Raw genomic sequence first — 22,248 nt, 5'->3', positions numbered from 1 at the left:
GCAAGGTGAATTTTCATGCTGCGAATTAAGATTGCACAATATGAGCAGTATTTCCATGAGCATATGTCGGGGTCAAAAAAGCGCATTTCATATATTTAATATTTTGGGGGAGTATAGCCAAAGGCTTCACCAATGGCCAAAGAAATTACTCACACGTGGCTTGGTGTGGTGCACAACGAATTCATGTGAGTGCTTACGCATGGCATGTTACGTATTTTTCTAATTGCAGCGTCCTTGCGTAAGTTTTTATGCAATCAAACTGATGTCTTCCTTCCCTCCAACGATCTAACCACTGATCAAGCCATACATGTTTTGCATGGCGAACTGATGGCATGTCACTTCATGCCTGAAAGATGTACGCGAGTCCACACGCAGTCACAAGAGCGGGTGGTAGTACGGACTGTTCCTGCGAAATTCGTACGTCTTTGGGGCAACCTCGTTCAGCTCGAGGCATAGGCTACCCTGGAGTGGTACGTTCGTTGTCCCTGCTGCGTGACGTCATTGGTGAGCTGTTGCAATGAAATGCGAGGAGCCTGAGCAGTGCCGGGCACATTTCGTGGGCCAGCACTTCGTGGGCATACCTGGTAGTTATGCTGCACTCCTGTTGATATTTGTGCGTCGCAAATGTACTCATCGATATACAATATACTCAGTATACTAAAATTATGTACTATACAAGAATTTGACGCGGTGCGTTTCTTCTCCTCTGAGACTAGCACATACCACAGGCCTTGAAGAGACGCGTGATGCTCATCTTCTCCCACACTTGCTATTCATGGTGAGATATTCATCTGAAGGCCCAAATCGTGGAGTACAAAGCGGGTAGGACCCGTATTCTTCCCCACCTTTATGAAGGGTTTGGTATTGAACACGCCGTGATGCACTGGGCAAAGTGACTTAAAAGTAGGCTTGGCCCTCCCAGCCTGCGGTCCATTCCTGTGACCACGGCCTTAGTCACCAGTCTATTGCTGGCACACGCTCATGCTCGAGCAAAAGACGCCAAAATTCTGACAATGGCCAGCCAAATAGAACACCTGAACGATTTGGAAGAGACTCAGACCGCTGCAACGATGGTATTTGCTTTCAAAATAACTGAGTAGGCCGATAAGCCAGAAAGTAACCTTCAGCTTTATACGGGTAGTGATGTCCTAAAGCTTGCAATTTAATGCAGGCCGAAAATGCCTGGATGCATCTTTTCACCACAGCCGTAGAACCGTTGTGTCTGCGTGTGCAGGGCGCGACGCGAACACCAGGAACCCGTTGACAACGGAGTGTTCAACGAATTCATACGCTTTGGGATGTTCCACAGACAACTAGGCTATTGAAACATGGATTACAACTAATACCATTGACCTTGGGTCCGTTATGAAGGTGAAATCAAGGTCAAACCTAAACCGCCTTATCACTGGTTCATTTGATTTATGAGATAGTCTTTACGCTCAATTCGAACTCCGGAATCCCAAAGACGACAATATATATTTGTCTTCATGAGGGTAGGGGTAAACGCCGACCTAGAATAGCATCCACATAGAATACTTTACCTTTCTCTCTGATGAGCGTGCCTCCTAGAGTACAACTTGTCGTCAACTGTAGATTTCAATATGAATACAATTCGAAGGTTTTGGTTTCTAACTGACTTTTGCTTTCTGAAGGCAAAATATCGTCACTGCTCTGATATTTATAAGATGTACCTAGTCTAAAGCTGGTGGTGCAAAGAAATGTGAAAGCACTTAAGACACTGATGTGGAATTCGACCTTGTTTGACCTTATTTGCGGTCAAGTATGTCTGTGTCAAGCCAAATCACTTTCGCAAAAATGAGTGCGTGGTGAGCGAAAAAAGGTCGCAAAAATGCACATAGGCCTGACAAGGACGATGCAAATTTCGCCACCGCCGGCCGACGGCCCGACACGCGTGCACTCCCGGAGCCATGTCTCAAAAACGACGAGACGCAACGGCACGGAACTTGCACAGCAAGATATACAATCACATCGGCCAGCGTATGACATCAAATCGGTGGTGCAAATGGCAGGTGGCACGCGCACGCGAGTTGAAAAGGTGAAATTGACCGTTTTGACTGTTCTTTACGTTTTGGGTTATTTTATTTATTTATATTTATTATATTTTACGTTATTTACATATATATATATATATATATATATATATATATATAGTGTGTGTGTGTGTGTGTGTGTGTGTGTGTGTGTGTGTGTGTGTGTGTGTGTGTGTGTGTGTGTGTGTGTGTGTGTGTGTGTGTGTGTGTGTGTGTGTGTGTGTGTGTGTGTGTGTGTGTGTGTGTGTGTGTGTGTGTGTGTGTGTGTGTGTGTGTGTGTGTGTGTATATATATATATATATATATATATATATATATACACGCACGCTCACACGCACGCAGGCAGCTCAAAAGCATACACACAAGTACACACGCCTGCGCATGCATACACGGCTCGGACCATTCCGTGCCCAGAGTGGACGTCGAACTAGTGGGTGGCGCCTTAGTGCACGGCCAAACCTCGCACGAGCGTGTCGTGTCAGGTCACGGAGAGGGAGTTACACTGGGTGGCAGCTTAGCAACAGAATCACCTCCTTTCTATCTCGTCGCGCGACTTAGCGACGAACAAATGTTCATCCTGCCGTGCATGTTGGTCGATCTCGGGTTTTAGACACCTCCCTGAACTCACGGGCCAGCGCATCTCGCTCACCGCAATGTGGCAGCTTGGTGGTGTAGCAATTTGGTGGAGTGGTCCTTCGGGATCTGGCCTCTTTTCTTGCCAGCGAGCCATATGCTTGCTAGTTACACTAGAAGGTGTCTGATCGATACCCCAGCCAAATGCTTGTGAGTTACACTAGAAGGCGTCTGATCGCCACGCCACCCATACACGTACGGAGAGGCGTCTGATCGCTGTGCCTGCCAATGGCTCGCTCCCACTGCTCGATCCGCCTTCATCAAAATGCATGCGGCGGCGCCCCAGAACGCTTTCGTACCGATTTCACTGTAGTTGCGCGCGCCACGTCCCCAGTCGATCCCGCTGTGGCCGCGCGCACAACGCCTCTGGACCTTCCCTCCCCGGGCGCACGCTCAGGCTGTCACTGTGCGTTGGCGCAGCCGACGCTGGTGAGCGCGAGCCGCGTGGCAAGGGCTCAATCAACAGTGGAGATTTGGAATGTGACGAAACCATGGGGGTCTTGTAAATCATAGCCCTGCATGAGATCCCGAGATGCCTATGGTTCGTGGCAGAATGATGTTTTACCTGACGATCGGCACTGACGGCGGCGAAGGCCCGATCGGCTGCCAGCTTTTGGATGAAATAAGGTAGTGGGCCATGGGCTCGGCTTGATGTAGCGTAATAAGAAGGGCTGTTCTCCATCATATATCCGATACGGTCTCCAAATCTATGACTGGTGCCACCGTGAGCGATACCGGCTGATGGCAGCGCTGAGCAGAATGCATGATGCGAGTGCGGGAGCGGCTGCCCGGCGCCGCCGGCCGACGGTCTTGGTACCGCCGCACCTGTTCGCTAGTTCGGCGACGCTGTGTGCCGCCATGCCGTTAGGCAAACAGCCGGCCGGCGTTCACCACCTCCGGCCTCCCTGCCTCTGCAAAGCTCAACCAACCCCGAAGTTACGAAAAGCTACTGCGATGGTTGTCAATGAGCGCAGAACTTTCTATGTGTTTGCCAGGAGATCGCGGGGTGCCACTTCAATGCAACCTAGGTGTGGTTGCCCGTAGCCGTGGGCAGGGAAGGTAAACCAGGGCAGAGAACATAGCGACATAACTTCTTTCCTCGTTAATTCCTAAAGTTTATACTTTTCTCTCTCCTGAAGTTGAGCAGACTGCACCCCAGTGACAACATAGTTAAACATTATGTGTGCTAATTAATGACGCTTTGGCCCATTCTCTCGCCGGCGGATCGCTAATTTGGTCACAGCTAGTCTGCGAAAGACGGATGGGCAGACGGACACGCCGTATCAGTGCAAAAATGGGCGTAAGCCACTGCAGTATAATAAGCCTCTTTAACCATTCATTACAGTTCGAAGGGAATGCCACAGCTCCTAAAAGTGAAAATCAAAACTTTTTCGGTGTGTCAATGTTTCTCTGTCTCTGTCTCTGTCTCTGTCTCTGTCTCTGTCTCTGTCTCCGTCTCCGTCTCCGTCTCCGTCTCCGTCTCCGTCTGTCTCTGTCTCTGTCTCTGTCTCCGTCTCCGTCTCCGTCTCCGTCTCCGTCTCCGTCTCCGTCTCTGTCTCTCTGTCTCTCTGTCTCTCTGTCTCTCTGTCTGTCTGTCTCTCTCTCTCTCTCTCTCTCTCTCTCTCTCTCTCTCTCTCTCTCTTCTCTCTCTCTCTCTCTCTCTCTCTCTTCTCTCTCTCTCTCTCTCTCTCTCTCTCTCCCTCTCTCTCTCTCTCTCTCTCTCTCTCTCTCTCTCTCTCTCTCTCTCTCTCTCTCTCTCTCTCTCTCTCTCTCTCTCTCTCTCTCTCTCTCTCTCTCTTTGTCCTTATTCCGTCCGCTGACTTAACCTGGTTACGCAGAAAGCAATAACCCGTCACCGCGCTCAACAGGTTATTGACCGGTGCCTAACGGTGCACGCTCACGTGATAGCTCCGCCCGCCCGGCGACAAAGGTGCAGCGTCACTGCCGTCCCGTCTGCTGGAGGGCAGTATAACTCGTCTCGAGCACGACGTGGGGCGACCACCACAGGCAAAACGCGATAGCCATGCCAGAACACACACTCCAGGGCGCGGTTTATTGGGACCACCTCGTCATTGGTAATGCACAGTCTTTTTCACTGCATGCACGACAGATACGATAAAGAGAACCTATTTCTAAAGAAATTCCTGCTCAAATATATATTTACAGATAGTGACCAGTGCGGTAGTTGGCCTCAAAATGAGACTATTAGGCATGTGCTCTGGCCCAAGAATTCATTGCGCCTTAGGCATCTTACCACATAACTTCAAAATGCAAAATTTAGTAAGATGTGGGAGCCTCCTCCGAATTTACAAATAGGTAGCATATATATATATACATATATATGTATATATATATATATATATATATATATATACGCAATTGCTTTCGGTACAGTTAGGAATTTTGCCATCGACGCGTATAGGAAGGGCGACAAGGGACCAAGTCGTCGGACAGGCCGGTCAGGCCGAGTCTCCGGAGTCCGCCGGCCGTGGAGACCGTAAGGCGTAAGCACACGTCACGCCGGACGTTCTCCATGTGCTGAGGGGCTTCACTGCCCCAATAGGCGTGCTGTCTACCTCCAGGCCTCTGAGTGCCGCGAGGTAGGGCTTTTTGTAGAGCTCACTCCGGCAGGCGGGAGGCGAGGGCGCAGAAGCGACGGAGACGACGTCTCTGTACTGGAAGGGGTGCTGCCTAAAGCACGTGCGCAGCATTGGGAAGCTGCGGGCGGTAGGCACAGCTGAAGGAGCGGTGAGCCCGTCCAAATAGGGACCCATCACCCTGGAGGCTAAGCGAGGGACTGACTCATCGTCCAGCTTTGGTATACCGGGTGCCAGCCCGGTAGTCGCATCGGCGCTAAGCTGATCACACAGTGACCTGAAATGTTTTAAATAAGGCCTAACCGTGGTTTTATTGAATGTTTCAAATGCATTGAATACATTTAGCTTACATCAAATCTAATTCAACGCCAAACAGTTGTCTCCGTGCCGGTCTGAGACCTGGGGGTCCATTTCCCGAACAAGAACAAGGCCAGGGCTTGCGATTTGCATTAGTCGGGGTCTCTAAAATAACGAAAGGGTCCCTTATCATTCAGGGACCCACAGCGACGAACAGAGGGCCCTGTCTCAGCAAGTACCCCTGGGTCCACCGTGAGCCGTGTTCGAGGGACCCAAAGGCGGAAAACAGGTGTATGAAGCGTCGCTAGGGATCAAATCGGCAAGAGGACCCGAGTCGTCCAGGGGAACAGTTGCTAAACAGGGGCAGCAACTAGACTCCGGATGTCAGCGAGCCTCTGGCCTTGGTCGGGCCCTCTAACAAGAATATCAGATATGAGAGCCTATGGTACCAGTCCGAAATGAGGCAATGGAAGGGCCCTGTTTCAATCAGGACCCCAGTACTGAAAGGAGTGCTCTTCATCCCATTTCAGCTAAGGGGTCCGTTAAGCCGAACTGGAGTACATGTGCGAATTATTTGACCTCACGCTGCGGGCGACAAGGAATTTTGTTGCATCGGTAAAAGCTCCTATATCAATTTTGGCCAGGGTGGCTGGCTCTTCCGCGACAGGAAGGGGAACGCTGCATGATGCATCCCTTTAAGGGCCTTCGGGTCGACCAGGAGATCCCGCTCCCGTGTTGCCAGAATGACAGTCGGAGGCCACCGCGCGCTGGGATGGAGTGGCCGTTCAGCCCTCAGCCGGGAACGATAATGTTTTCGTTTAGCGTTCTACCCATCGAGCCCCTTACCAGCAAAAAGGTAAGGTGTCACTCGGCCTACGGAGACTGCAACGCTGCTGCCGTCCAAAGGTAAAAGCTCATACGGTCGTTTTTAGTCATTTTGCGTTTGTTATATCATTTGATTCATCTTCTCAAGCTTAATTCGGTTATTAAATCCATTGCTTGATATTTCCACACGCTGTTAGCTTTTTAGCTCTATGTTTGTGAAAATCTTAACCAATGGTTTAAATAAGCGATTTCGGCTTGAGCATCTGAATCAGATGACATCCCGCAGAACCCTGTGACTGTCTTCGTGCACACCCCTTGCGAGGGGTGCTGAGCGGACCTGCATGGCCGGCCACCAGCCAGCGCATCGATGGGACTGGCCAGTCGCCGGTCGTCTTACTCTTGAGCCAGACTTACCCCTTGACCCTTGACCCTTGAGCCAGACTTACACCCACCTCCGATGTAGTTGAGGTGAAATGACTTTACATACAGTTCTGGCGAGCTCTTTGTAGTTGAAATGTACCATGGAAATGGAAGGCTTGAATGACTCATGCGAACATTACAGCCTCATGTGCGGTGATAGCTACTTAGTCAAATTTATCGCAAAGTATTTTTGCAGTGGCTTCCAAAAGGGTCATCCTCTTCGAGACCCAATGCTTATATCGTTGGCAGCATGCACTGGAATGCCGAAATTACGAGCTATTGCTGGACCCCTGGGAGCCACAGCAGGCCGCTGCAGTTGGCGACTGTAGGAGAGCTCACCTAGTACCCTGTTGGTCTCGGCGTCGTACAGGAACTGGAACTCCTGGTTCCAGACGGGATCGGTGCAGTTGTCGACACACCGCGTGCGCTGCGATCCGCCGTTGGTACCCGGTACAGACAGCACCACATACGGGTCGGGCGTGTCCACTGTAACCGACGCAAAGTCACGGTCATACTCGACGAGCAAATTGAGGATACAAGTGGGGATGAGGGGAGAATAAGTGAGAGGGGAGAGGAGAGACCACGGGGAGACGGAAAACACGGTGGGACAACGTGGTGTGACAAATGGGCGAAAAAACGCCGGAGCGAAATAGCCCAATTCCCAGGCAATAGATGGGTCTGATGATTGCATAATAAGGGACGCTGCCATAGGGTGGAGGTCACGGTGGCCATCCCCCTCCCTTCCCCCAGCGAAACTGCCCACACCAGGTATTCAGAAATTTGGCAGGAATATGGCACAGCTAAAGCATTTGTGCTAGAAGAGAAAATACGTTGTCCTCCGCGTTAAAGGGCAGGTTCCACATTTGAAGATATTGAGATAAGCATCAGATATTGTGGGTAAAGCTTACTTGTAACTATTGGTAAGCTTTCAAGGTTCAAAAACGACCGTAAGTAGCAAAATTTCAAGGTTTGTAAAAATGTACCCCATTACGTCATTAATTGATGGCGTCATGGAATGATTTTGCGACGACAGCAATACCTGGCAGCATCTGGCAGCCAGACCTAAAGAATACCTCGAAACGCACGGAAGCTGGCGCCAACCGGTCATTCTCGTCGTGGGCGCTGTGTTACGCGGCGGATAAATGAATGGCTTGTTTGTGGATTTTTTTGCCTTGGTACTGGTCGTAAGAGAAGCTTTGGCGGGCTGTTTGACATACGTAACGTAGCGATCGCCAGCTTTTAGGACAGATTATTCATATCAAGGCACGATATGCCGTGAAGACCATCATACAGCGACATGAATCTCTTGCCGAAACCTGCCAAGGACTGTTGAGGATGTCAATACCGTATTGTCGACTTATCTTTGCCTGCAGTGCGGTAGTCCTGACATTGATGTCATGTGATGTACACTGGAATTACTTTCTTGATCATTTGTCACTAGAAATGCAGCTGCATGCAAAAATTAACAAAATCTGTAATATTGCTATGAATTCATCGCCAAAGCATTGCCATTTGTATGGTAAGGATGGTAAGGTTGAGCAACCAAGAATGTTTTTTTGCTTAGGATTTTTTATGCAATTATTAGTCAACCCTGATATAACCATCCTTGCGCAACAGCATTCCCGCTGGTGATAGTCCTCTGACGTTCTTAAGCCAGTTGTTTCCAGTCATTCATAAAATAAGCTGTTATCTCATAGGCTTGACATAGATTAGTCAACCAATGCGGTACATTGTGTATGGCACTGGTCAACAGTGTCATCGTGGCACTACCTCAGTGCTGAGCATAATGAACAATGGCAACGTTTTTGCACTGCAATCCCCGCTGATCTCATAATAAATTGCATCATGAAAAGATGGGTTAAGCGTGCATTCCTGTATTAGCTTCGCATATGACGCATGATTGACCAAAAACAAATGATGCATTACACAAATCACTTTCAGCAAAGCACACAACCAACAAGTGACTCCACTTGCCCAACCTGTTCTGGGAATCCACAAAACATAGATAACAAAGATGCAAGCACGTCTACTGCTTCCACAGCCATGCAACACACTACAGCCATTAGGCTGCTTCACCCAAAAATAAAATATTGTTCACACGGGAAATAACACATGTTTAACAATAAAATGCATGTAGTTAAATGATACTACAAACTTGCTGACCTTGCCCAATGCTAGAGACATGACAAGTGCATGTAGTTATGTTTAGATGGGAGAAATGCAAGGAAGTGAAGAAGTTGCCGGTGCACACAAGGCTCATGATAAAAATATTAAGCGCTCTCCAAGAAGCCAACAGCAATGCTTCTCCACCTTTCTCAGCACCCAGCATCTCACACAAGTTGCAGTGACTATGGCAATGATGACTCACAAGCCATGCTTGCCCGCACACAAAATTTGTTAAGACAGTATGTGCACCCATAATAATACAGCTCTATATTTTCAGAAGTCTTCAGTAAAAGACAACTTTGCACAGCTGTGTCATGCAAGCTTATACCAAGCGCGTGCATAAATGAGCTGTACTGACCTGTCCCTACTGCCTAAATGAATTGCTCATATAATGGCACGCAATGGATTAATTGCATACTGTAATACCTCAATAGGTTCAAAATGTTGGCAAGATCATAATGAAGTAGCAAATCGCCTTTGAGCGACCCTGCAGCACTGGTGCTAGCGTTTCCTTTAGCTTGCTGACATTTGCTGACCTCGTCATTTTCAAACACAAACCTTAAGAGAGAGATAGATTAATACATCACATTTTATTGGGAGCCATTTAAAAATGAAAAACAAAACGATGTTCTCTCTCAAAAGTATAAATCTCGTAAGTTGTTCATTGCATTAGCGAGTAACATTATTCACATAGATAAGACAGTAGTACTAGCCATATTCCTCGGAAAAAAACAGGAAAATGGAATATAGTTGGGTCGATGTTTCGGCAATATGCTTTTATCGAAACAATAGCCCAAGAAAACTTCACTTCAGCTATTGTTTCGATAAAGGCATGCTGCCGAAATATCAACCCAACTATATCTCTATTCTCCTGGTTTTTGTCCGAGGAATATGGCTAAAACTACTGTCTGATCTAAGTATAAATCTCGCATTCACACTCCCCATAACATCAAGATCAATACAAGTCACTGACACGCACCACCATTGATCACACCCATTTCAAACGCCTGATTCGCACTCTAATGCCAATGATCCCATGCTTGAACCAACTCACAAGACTATCAAATTGCAGGTTTCTTGCAATTTCGGCACAGGATTTCGAATATAACACCGCATTTCACCACGAGCTCCCTTCAAAATAAAGTCCCCACACAAGTGTATAGTAACAGAACACAAGAGGATGCACTTGTCAGACACAATGTTTTTGGTCAAGGTTTGAATTTGTCCTACGATGGGTGTAAAATATGTAGTAAAACATAACTAAAATTACTGTAATATTTCCCTAATTGTATAATGTATTACTAGCCCATCAGCACATGCAAGGTACTTTGCTCCGGTGCACACGGCGCTAACCGAACTGTCTGTAAGAATTACGTCAGTAGAAGAAGAAAAAAAACGCCAGCAGGAGAAAAAAGATAGATCTGGCGTCGCGTCTTCTTTTTGAACATTCAGTACAGTGCCGTCCTTGTTTTGGTGCTGTATTTTTTGTAGACAGTGGCGTTCTCTTGTCATAACATTGAACTATGGCCTAGACATAAGGAAAAACGCCTGTTGGCAACGAATGTCGCACAACCCGAAAGTGCTCACGCTTGCGTTCGCGATACGCATTCAGTAGCGAAATCTTACTAACAGCTATGCTGTGTTTATCGTAAGAAAGAACAGAATTAAAGCTGGTCAATCAATTCGTCACGAGCATCACGCCGAAATTTTTTCACTCAACAAAATTGGTCGGAAGGCCTGCAGGACAGCGCTGCGGATCTCTCGAAACAATAGCAGTTTTGGATGTTTGTATTGCTTGCAGCAACTTCATGTTCATATGGTTGGTCGAAATATATATATATATATATATATATATATATATATATATATATATATATATCGGCACTGGGGTTATTTTAGTTGGCAATTATTTTTACGTTCTAAATTCATTGCCTACCTTTGAGGCGAGTTGTGCTATCCTTTCATTCGGTAATTGCTCCAAACTGGTGCTGTTTCATGAATAACATGGGAAAATCCCAAACACAGAAAATTAATTCGCTCAGTTTTATTGAAGGTATTCAACAAAACGCTGAACATTCAGCTGCAGATTTATGCACAATACACCCAGCTCAAACACCCCACACGTAACTACATGCCACATCCACGTAAACGCTACGAAGTCAGTTGAAAAGAACGAAACGGAAACACTTCTCATGATCGATGTGTCATACTGTTCTCACTCATCGTTGTCGCTGCCGGAGTCGGTGCCGAGTCGCTGCTATCATCGGTTGTTACGACAACCGGTGGGAGATCTTCTAGCAGCCCGCCATTCGTCCAGTACTGCTGCTCCAGCCTTTTGACGTGCTCGCAGCACTTACTCCAGTCCTCTGGAGAGACAGCTGCGACACCTGCCTCCACCAGCCGTTCCACCTCCTCCATCCGGCCTGTCAAGTTCCCCCGTCTTATCACGCACTTCATCTGTGCCCACACTTACTCTATCGGGTTCAAGTCGCAGTGATACGGCGGCAGGCGAACGATCCGATGACCATGATCTCTATCAAGGTTGTCCAGAAAATATTCCTTCTTCCGGTTCTGGGACTTGACTAGCTCCAGCAGCTCCACCTTCCGCATGTCTTCGTCGATGGTCACACCTGCCTGCTGCAACCACTCCTGGATTTCCGCTTGACGCCAGCTAGAAGTTGGCATTTTTTGGCACAAACGGGAATGATATGAGGCATTATCTATGATGATCACAGAGTGCTCTGGCACGTTTGGAAGCAGGCACTCGGTGAACCACTTCTCGTAGCAGTCGGCGCTCATCGACGTATGGTAGTCGGCGTTCTTGCCATCGGTCCTGAGGTGGAGAAGTGTGCCCGGTATAAATCCTTCTGAATAGCCGGCATGGACTATGATAATACGTTTTCCTTTTCCAGTGGCGTTCTTCCGTTCGTTGATTTGACTACCGTCCAGCCACGCCAAGTCCTCCATATCGTACTGATTATGCCATGTCTCATCGGTATAAATGATTTTGCTATCGGGAACTTCTCTACGCAGCCTCCTCATCTCCCGCAAGGACTGGCATCTCGTTGCTGCATATGAGGTTTCTCGATCAGGATCTTGCGCTTGTCGATCCTTCGGTACTTAAATCCGTTCGCGAGTAGGTGTTTTCTTGCGGTGGATCTAGACATGGTGACGCCGAGCTGTTCGTGAAGAACATTCGTGATGGTGTCCAGAGTAACATGTTTTCCGTCGATGTACATTTGGTGTACCATTCTCCTCACCGCGCAAACATCGAACGGATCTAGATCCACCCTTGGTCTTGCTGCAGCTGGTCGGGATCGGCTTAGCGACTTCAGTCTGGCACTGTTCTGGGCTTCACGTTGTATGCGGTAGACTGTAGTCTTCCCAACGCCCGTTACAGCTGCTGTTCTTAACAATGGACTCTCCCTGACGGTATCGTCGTCTCTCGCCTTCAACATCATGTCCCGGTCTTCGACAAAATGTTGATACACATTATAAACAATTTCCCTACTTTGTGCCCCAAGAATCCTTCCAGACGCTAGATTAGATTTTTCGTTAATTGGTAAGTAGGTACTAAAACATATAAAAGATATAAAAAGACAATGAAATATACAAGTAAAAATATATAAAAACTTCTCACTGCGTAAAATATTACCGCAACACCAAAGTGATGCCGGTCATGATGCCGGTAATTTTTGGGCTACAGCACACTCGAATAATGACCCACGCGCAAAAAAACATGCAAAATCGTTGGCAGTACTTTAATTCCGTTCTTTCTGACGATAAACAGAGTATAGTCACCTTCCGCGGGCTGTATCATACGTGCCTGATCATCGCTCTTGCAAATGTATCAGCGGCCATGCTGTTTTGGCCATAAGCAGAAAACAGCCCGTAACATAGTGGCAATCGTATGACGTTTCTATGATGACATCAATGTCAAGGTGACTTTGAAGCAGTCTCCCAATAAACCTTTTCGCACTTTTGCGGGCGTATAACTCAGGAACTGGAGAGTTTTGGGTCTTAAAAGGGGGTTGGTCGTGAACTGCATCAAAAGGTCTTCAAGATGGCTATTTCAGTGCAAACCCCCACGTAAAGGTGGAACATTCTCTTTAAATAGGTGGTCGACAGTGAAGTGCACAGCATTGCTGTTTTTATGAAAAAGGAAAACTAGTCATGTATTTCCACCTAACCCCGAAGAATCTGCCTGTGACTACCAAATCTGCCTGCAAACGTCTAGACAATAATCACGCAGTACAGGCCATTATGATTCGTTCGTGGTGATCGAAGCATTAACGCACAACATTGTAAGACGTAATAAACAAGACACGCGTTAACTCGCAACATTGCAGGACACAACAAACAAACGAACAGGCACGCAACAAACGGCACCTGAGCACCCGACAACGAACGGCAACGCAATCAGATGTAAAGCCACACTTAAAAATGTATCCCATATGGCCTCACGTCACTTGGAACCCCAAAACGTTGGCAATTGCCGCATTGCCAAAGGTTCCAGAAAATTGACGAAGTGATTATGATGAAGTGATTATACGACTTGATACGGAGTCGTGGACTCTAGCATGATAAGCGTAGTTAGCGTACAATATGCAATTAAGTGGTTAGAATAGGAATATTCCGTTCAGCTCACCACTGATGACAAAACTCGAAATGTGAAGATGCTGTTTAGTCGGATTCCATGGGAACGAACCGCACAAGGCACAGTCCGGATGGCACGTGATAGTCGGACGTCTGTCGCGCGGGGTCGCGATGAAGCGCAATTGGCTGCTTCCTGCCGTGCAAGGCCCCGCCGCGTCAGGCCTCGTTGCGCTGCACGACAAACGCGCAATGTCTAACGGTTCAGTCGATCTCGGGAACATGGATCTAAGCCGGGTCCTGATCACGGCAGTCCAGAGTCGAAATGTGCACGACACCAACACCGCCTTGACGAAGGAAAGAACGGACAACCGTCCTGGCAGAGCCGTGGGCACGCGTGCGCGATCGGTCACGGTCGATCGGGTATATACCATCAATCCGTCTGTTTTGGATGTCGAATATATACCACCAATCCGTCCAGTTTTGGGGGTTTCATCGGTTGTTGCCAGACTTTGGAAACCAGACGATATAAATGTCGAGCCAATTGTGTGCTATGCGCGAATGTACCGCCTGCGAAATCTTAGATGAGCTCAGCAATGTCTGACCTAAGTGAAGCTGGCGTCCCACCGGAGGCGGCCAATGTCATATTTTGAGACTTTTTCATCTTTTTGAGGTCGGTCCCGAGTGTAAGCATGCTAGAACCTGCTGAGCCGAGGGATACTGGCCCATGGAAACAGCTCGGGCATAAAGCCGAATTCTCTGCTGCAAATATTCACGCAAACGCGTATTTCAATGCCTCGGTCACCAACGCTAAAAATCTCAATGGTCCCACGTTCACCACTATCTTTGGCCTGTTCCTCCCAAGGCAGAAAATGGACAATGGTTGTCATTGTCCACGTAAATCTGTTCGAAAACGTTATGTGTTAGCCATATGTTTTCGTGCTTAATTGGCGCACAAGGGGCATTCAAATACATCCATAACACCAATTTATGTCGGTTTCCAAAGGCGACTGTTTCGATACGCATATGCTTGCTCAGGAGGAAGCGTGGGATGCAACTTGCCAACGGACGAATAATCATTCAGCGCAACAGTAAACCTTCTTCGATTGCCGTGCGCTATATTCATATGCCTGTTTAAGACCACGCACAAGTTTTCCTCACCTCCCAATACCAATCAGCTTATATGGGCGGCCACCATGCATGCATGTCAGCCCGGCCGCCGGGTGGAGGCTCTGCCAGCTCTCCGTCCGCCAGATCTTGTCTGAGCCCTGCCGACTCCTCGTCTGCCGGTGCAAGTGAGCAAGACCATGCCCAGCCCGCCCGGGCCTAATTGCCCGTCTGATTCATGGCAGTGTCGGACCAAGGCTCATCGCTCTCGCGAGGCGGCGCGCCTGGCTGCACGAAGCGTGCTCGGCTCCGGCATAGCGCCACGGGAGCGACATTTTGTCATTGCGACGTAGTGCCTTGGGAGCGACACCAGTCATTCCGCCCACCTTTGCATCCTCACCGCGGCCCCATGCGGCCCGTCGCCATGGATGCAGTGAGGCCCGGGCTATGGTTTCAGTATCGAGCTGGGGGTTGATGGATGCAGTGCAGCGTGCAGTGCAGTATGCAGTGCAGCATGCGGCCCGTCGCCAGTGGATGCAGTGAGGCCCGGGCTACGGCTCCAGTATCGAGCTGGTGGTTAATAGGATGCAGTGCAGCATGCAGTGCAGTATGCAGTGCAGCATGCAGTGCAATATGCAGTGCAGCATGCAGTGCAGTATGCAGTGTAGCATGCAGTGCAGCATGCGGCCCGTTGCCATGGATGCAGTGAGGTCCCGGCCTACGGTTCCAGTATCGAGCTGGAGGCTAATAGATGCAGTGCAGCATGCAGTGCAGCATGCGGCCCGTCGCCATGTATGCAGTGAGGCCCGGGCTACGGTGCCAGTATCGAGCTGGAGGCTAATCTCTGGGGACAGAGTCGGCTGGGCACGGAAATGAGCTCCAGTGAGCACGATCGGTCTCAGCGACGACGAAATGAAGGCTGTGGGCGCAGGCTTATGGAGTTCGTGCACTGGGTATGCTTATTTGTGCTGTTTAGATTGGGATGGCTGGTGCGGCAAGGGTCAAGGATGCATGTTTGTTGTTTTTAATGCCACAGGAGGTGTGGGTTGCACAAGAAGCACAGCTACGTTCAAAGCTCATGCTAACTGCACTGAACAGTTGATTAGTTCGCAGTCCTACATCTTATACTTCCACTCGCTGTCCTGCGTTACTCCACAAACGCTCTTCGGTATCGCCGGGGTGACTTTTTTCACCGGCGTCCGGTGACTGGGTACGATAAGCTTTTAGTTACCAAGAGAATCAAGGATGTGCCTGTGTTATCGGAGAGCTCAACTCCGACTGACTTGCTCCCCCCAAACCCCCCTACATCTCCCCAACCTGTCAGCTAAATCTGAAGCGTCGCCACCGACCTCAAGGCATTTCAGAAGAGGATGAATTTGACAAGTGCTCCTGGTCTGGAGACAGTTGCCGCAGTACTCTCCTCAATGGTGGTGCTACAATTCCCTTAACGCGCGTTCGGGTAGGGGGTCAAATTGACCCCTCCCCCCGAAGGTTTTTCCAAAATGGTTTCGGAACCGCGCGGCGTAGCCACACCAAATTTTGTATAGCTGTAGACAGTTAAATAGCAGATCATTTGGCATCACAAATTGAGATGTACCTTGTAGGGTGGCTGACCGATGGCAGGTCAAAGTCAGGCCATGGTTCCAGCGAAGGCAATTTCTAGGGAATCCTGCAATCTGATCCAACAACGGGGTGTTAGACGAAGCCATACATATCTGAGATGCTTTCTTAGGCAGCACAACAGTTGTATGGGATAGTTTCTGGTGCTCATTTAGAGTTTATTGATGACAGGAACCGCATTATACATATTCCATGGACTTCTTAGAGGTCAGAATAGGTCATTGATCTAAAATGACGCAGGTCAACATTTTGTTTTAGGATCATACCACCCTAGCGTAATCTTTGTCGCTTAGTCAAATGCAAAACTCAAAGCACTCTTGCATATTTTTGGCCACCATGACCTTCAAAAGGTTAAAAAAGGTCACTGATCTTAAATGAGAATGTGGTATTTTGCTTAGAAACGGTCATCTACGTTCTGGGGGCACTCTGGAGACCAACCTGGAACTTGACCTTGTTTGACCTTATCTGACCCAAAGGCCATGACCTAGAAACCTGAAACTTTGACCTAAGCGAGTTCACATACAGGTCAACACATTCTGTAAGTTTGGTGTCTCTAACTTTCTTAGTTCCCGAGATCTTAGGGGGGTCAAATTGACCCCACCCGAGCGAAGGCTATCTAGCCGGCCACCCGGGCGCACGTTAACATACAATCGCGTGAAATAGGCTATAACGAACCACGTTGCAATGACCACGTATAGATAACGCGTTTAATTCGCGGCACCGTATCTGTAGACGGATCTACCGATGATGATCATGATTTGGGACTTTGAGCGCTAACACCACATTGCGTTGTTGCTGTTGTGCGTCGGACCGAATCCACGCTGCAACACTCGAGAAGGACAAGCAGTAGATATGACCCGGTGTAAGTGGCGGAGAACAGTGTGTCACTAGAGCGACTAGCGTGGAATTTGGGAGCAGTTACCCTTGGCAAATGATGCGAGGCCCTGAAATGGATCATACGAGGGTCTAAAACGGCTTTGGTGTGGACTTTTCTTGGCCATCCCAGCGCAAGCGGTTGACTTATGCAGCGACCTCTGATGGCTGAAATGCCAAAGAAATTTGAAACGCAAGAGGCATCCTCAAAGTATTCTAATGACACAAGACCGCTACCTAAGCGAGTGTGCGATCGCTACCTAAACGAGCGAACGTTGGCTGGCTATGTGGCAGCGTCGTGAGGTATTGCCCATCCTTGGAAGGAAGTTCACGCTTTCTTTGCGCTTGCACAGCGGCGGCGTGGGACGTGCGCTAGGTTTTGTGACCTCACGTTAGTGATTTATGCGGTCAGTGATATGATACGAATCAACTAAATTTTTCTCCACGAATATTAAATTTTTGGCGACGGGGATAGCACTGCTAGCCTTCCTTTGATATTTTGCGATAAAAGGGATCTGTCTACCCGCACCATGTCTGGGAACGGCGGACATCGTTGGGTCTTCGTTCCAATTTAGGCTGTGGGAGTTTCAAATCTATGCGTTGTCAGTGGGGTGGAAGCAAAGGGACGGTCCATGTCGTCAAGTTCTGCTGCTGCATTGCCTCCGGACATCGTTGTTTTCGCTTGGAGAAGCAAGTTTGTCTGGCCTTGCCCGTGCAGCCCCACGTTCCAAACCACCTTTCAGGTGACAGCGCAGTGGGACCGTTCCGGCAGGGCTCTAGGGATTTTGAGCTCATCGACAAGCCTGGAGAAGTGAGCACGCTACTTTCGAAGTTCGCGCAAATGCCGCCAGGGCCCTGAAAGTTTTGACACTTTTATGGTCAATCACCGTGAGATGACGCGCCTACGAGGACCACGCCCTCTCAGGGACGCCCAGATGCCAGGCCCATGGCCCAGGCGCCGCAGGGACAACGCTACGGTGATGAGATCATTCCACGACCGCTGCAAGGAAAACTGGCGGACGTCGGCTTGAAATAGTGTCCTATAATGACACTCAGTTCACGTCTATCAGGTTTGCGGAATCCCTAAATAGTGTCTGTGTTCGTTACGTTAAGTTGCCCCGCATCACCCGACAGGATCGGGAGCGGCGGAGCGGGTGAACCGCACCAGCACAGGGGCGCCGCAGTCAACGGACGCGGACGGTGCGGATCGCGCGGAGCGTCCGCAGCGGCTGCTGCGGAACTACCGAGGCAACGTCCAGGCGACGACTGGTCGCAGTCCAACGGAGCTGCTGCGCGGTTACCCCACGCCGAGGAAGCTGAGCGTCGCCCTGAACGTCAGGGGACGTCTTCCACCGGCCACGGCTTCCACGGTGCGGATCGCGCGGAGCCTCCGCAGCGGCTCCTGCGGAACTACCGAGGCAACGTCCAGGCGACGACTGGTCGCAGTCTGACGGAGCTGCTGCGCGGTTACCCCACGCCGGGGAGCTGAGCGTCGCCCTGAACGTCAGGGGACGGCTTCCACCGGCTGGTGACCTGTTCGAGCTGGGGGTCACGTGGCGCGAGCGGCGCCGGCGGCCGGGTTCAACGGGGCGCGTCCGGACGCGTGCTCGGTGCCCGAACAGGTCGACGGTGCGAAACCGTCGGACTTTACGGTGGACTTTGCGCGGCCCGGTGCTCAGGGTGTGATCCGTGGACTAACGGTGCGCGAGTGGCTGAAGTTGGCCCGCGGAGGCTGTGAACCGCCAGGCCGTACGACAGTCTAGACGACCTGTAGGGTCCGCTAGCCCTTTGCGACTTTGGCTAAATGTGTCGGGCAGGTACCGCTTGACTTGCTCTGTTAGGTGCTGGGCTGAGGACGACCCTTGAACACGTATGTTTTTATTTTTCTTTGTTGTTGGGTGATCTCTTCTATTCGTAGGAAGGAGCAAATGTAGTATCATGGCGTCACCTGCCGTGTTTTATCACGAGCGCTGGCTGCCTAGGTGGCAGCTGAGCAAGCATTTTCCGAACTTGGAAGGAAGTCGGTGTTTTGTTGTTTGTTTTTTTTTTTGCTTGAAGAATGACGGTGTCGGACGTGCGTTAGGCTTTGTGGCTTTGTGCAGATGTTTCATCTTGTCAGGAATGCAATCTTAATCCGTTAAGTCTTCCTTTGCGGACTTAACAGATACCCTCTCCCCCCTAAAACGGGCTTCTCCCCGGGTTTGGCGCTTTTTTCTCAGAGTACGAGGTTGCCCCCCAGCGCCTCCCATGGAAGTAAGGGCCTCGTAAAATCACGCCCTTGCAAAAAACTCGGCCACACGCTCTCACTATGCTATATGTCACTGCTGCGTTAAATCCTTGCTCCTGCTTGCCGCAAATGTCGGCATTGCCCTATCCAAATGGCGTGCCAGCCGCGTCTGCACAGCATCTAAGCTGCGCTGCCTAAATATAAACTACGTTCCTACCTTTAATCACCATCGATGTCTGCCTGGATTATTTACGTTTGCTTTGAAACATTCTCGAAGATTAACATCAGCGTTTTTCGTTGTTTTACGCCAAACAGTGTAAAACAGGCATCTGCGTTCCTACTACCTGCGACTTCGTTCTGCCAAGCTGATATGCTAAACTAACTGTTCTAAAACGTATCTGACGCTACTGTAAAACTTCACGCCACAGGCCTCGAGGTGCACAGAAGTTTGATGCCCACACCAACAGGAATTCGGTTATATTTCTCAAATATTCAGTTCATTAAACTGACATTCGGTTTAGCTAAGCTCCATTCCGTTTACACCGTGTCTGCGAAATCTAACTCCGCGCCCTGCCAGCCAAACTACAAATGGTCCGTTTTCAAGGATCTGCACACAAAAAATGCGCAAAACGGGCGCGTCATGGTGCATTCCGAGCTCTGTCTGTGCTAAATTGTACTGGCCAGTGTCCACAAAACGTGAAATAGTTGGAAAATGCATGCACCTAATCATTACTTATATACGTTGCGAAGGTCATTTCAGGTCAACAATAGCCCGGTCAGGCAAATTTGCTGTAGCTATGTACATAAAGCACAAATACGCTAATAAAAATCCCAGTACAAAACTTTTATACACATATGTATATATATATATATATATATATATATATATATATATATATGACATAACACTGTACTCACACATGTCGCGGGCCCTGCCCATGGTGATGTTGTCCCCACGCAGAACGGTTACTTGTAGTACTTGGCACGAGTCATGGTCCACCTCGAATATTTGGAACGGGTCGAAGTCCGGGCTGAAAGCACATCGTCGTCACGGTCTCAGAGAGAGAATGTGGTTTGCGGTCACGCCGTCACATATGGATACAGACAGGAAGAAGGTGTTCATTTTAAAGCTTTTCAGTTTAATTTTCTTTCTTTCCCCGTTGGTTGGCGTGACTTCATGCCACTACGACGCCTTGCCGATCTTGACCTGTTCCCGACTCGCAGTCTGCAGCTTTTTTGCGAGTGGAAAAGTTTACACTTTCCAAGCAGATTGTACGGGAAGGTTAAACAGCAGAAACAATAGCTGCTGCAATGTTGCTGAAACACCCCATCTGTTCAATCGGCCTCCATTTAAGAGTTTTGAAAATATATGTTACAGCTTTTAAAATATTCATTCATTTATCTAGCAGTTCATTTCGCTTAACACGCGCCCGGGTGGCAGGCTAGATACCCTTCGCTCGGGTGGGGGGGGGGGGGGGGAATTTGACACCCCCCAAGATCTCGGTAATTAAGAAATCTAGAAACACCAAATTTACAGAGTGTGTTGACCTGTACGTGAACTCGTTTAGGTCAAAGTTTCAGGTTCCTAGGTTAAGACCTTCGGGTCAAAAAATGTCAAACAAGGTCAAGTTACAGGTTGGTCTCCAAAGTGCCCGCAGAACCTAGATAACCGTTTCTAAGCAAAAGGTCACATGCTCATTTAAGGTCAGTGACCTTGCTCGACCTTTTGAAGGTCAAGGTGACCATAATAATACAAGATTGCTTTGAGTTTTGCATTTAACTAAGCGACAAAGATTACGCTAGGCAGTACGTTCCTAAACAAATCTTGACCTGGGTCATTTTAGGTCAATGACCTATTCTGACCTCTAAGAAGTCCATGAATATGCGGTCGCGGTAAAATGCGGTTCCTGCTATCAATAAACTCGAAATGAGCGCAAGAAACTGTCCCATACAGCAAGCCCGAGAGTAACAAAACAGGTTGGTTTTGACCTTGGTGTGACTTTCATACCTGACCTTAGGTCAATGCAATATGCTCATTCAACTGTTATGTTGCCAAAGAAAGCATCTCAGAGATGCATGGTTTCGTCCAACACTCAGTTGTTGGATCTGATTGAAGGATTCCCTAGAAATTGCCTTCGCTGAAACCATGGCCTACTTTGACCTGCCATAGGCCAGCGACCCTACAAGGTACGTCTCAATTTGTGATGCCAAATGATCCGCTATTTAATTGTCTACAGCTATGCAAAATTTGGTGTGGCTACGCCGCTTCGTTCGGAAACCATTCTGGAAAAACTTTGGGGGTCAATTTGCCCCCCCCCCCCCCACCCGAGCCCGTGTTAAGCAACCCGCAGGTTCAATAGGTACCCAATTAAGGATGCAACCAAGGATGCAGCCAATAGGTTGAAAACAACAAATACAAACGCGCAAACACACGAACACACACTATGGTACCCACAGTGCTGGCAAACTTGCGTGCATGGGAAGGGAATGATAGCGGATGAACAGTCAGCTGCTGGGATATCTTGAAGGAGGCGGTTGTACGTGACGAGAATGCCGACATAAAATCCTGTTTTTTCAGGGAGTGGCATGGAATGACAGGGAAATTTGTCTACCTGTTCCTCAGAATTTTACAAGGGTGCCATCAGGGGGTACAAAGATGTATGCTGGCCAAAAAGGCGAGTGGCGGGCGGGTTCAGTTCAGACCGCTAAAGCTACAGGCCTTCCGGCGGGCTCATGCTAAGGCTCATTCGGCCTGCGGCTTCAGTCGGTAACAGGCAACGTAAATGCTGCTGAAAAATGCTGCAACACCGGGAGATATAGTCGTTATTAACAGAAAGAC

General features: G+C 48.9%; 1 protein-coding gene across 4 annotated transcripts in view; it reads right to left on the bottom strand.

Moving 5' to 3' along the window:
• The window catches only part of LOC119103786 (cytosolic phospholipase A2), a 65,844-nt gene that overhangs the window by 23,967 nt on the left and 19,629 nt on the right, over positions 1-22,248 (bottom strand). For all 4 annotated transcript variants that reach the window (XM_037227439.1, XM_037227442.1, XM_037227441.1 and 1 more), the window contains exons 3-4: positions 20,328-20,440; positions 7,163-7,309 (exon numbers count right to left, since the gene is read on the bottom strand). In XM_037227439.1, the coding sequence (XP_037083334.1) occupies positions 7,163-7,309; positions 20,328-20,440 (260 nt within the window). The remainder of the gene's footprint in view (positions 1-7,162; positions 7,310-20,327; positions 20,441-22,248) is intronic.

The sequence above is a fragment of the Pollicipes pollicipes genome, unplaced genomic scaffold (assembly GCF_011947565.3).
Source record: "Pollicipes pollicipes isolate AB1234 unplaced genomic scaffold, Ppol_2.1 Scaffold_5724;HRSCAF=6776_pilon_pilon_pilon, whole genome shotgun sequence".
NCBI lineage: Eukaryota > Metazoa > Arthropoda > Thecostraca > Pollicipedomorpha > Pollicipedidae > Pollicipes > Pollicipes pollicipes.
The sequence above is the reverse complement of the archived record's forward strand: the minus strand, read 5'-3'. Positions and strand labels throughout refer to the sequence as shown.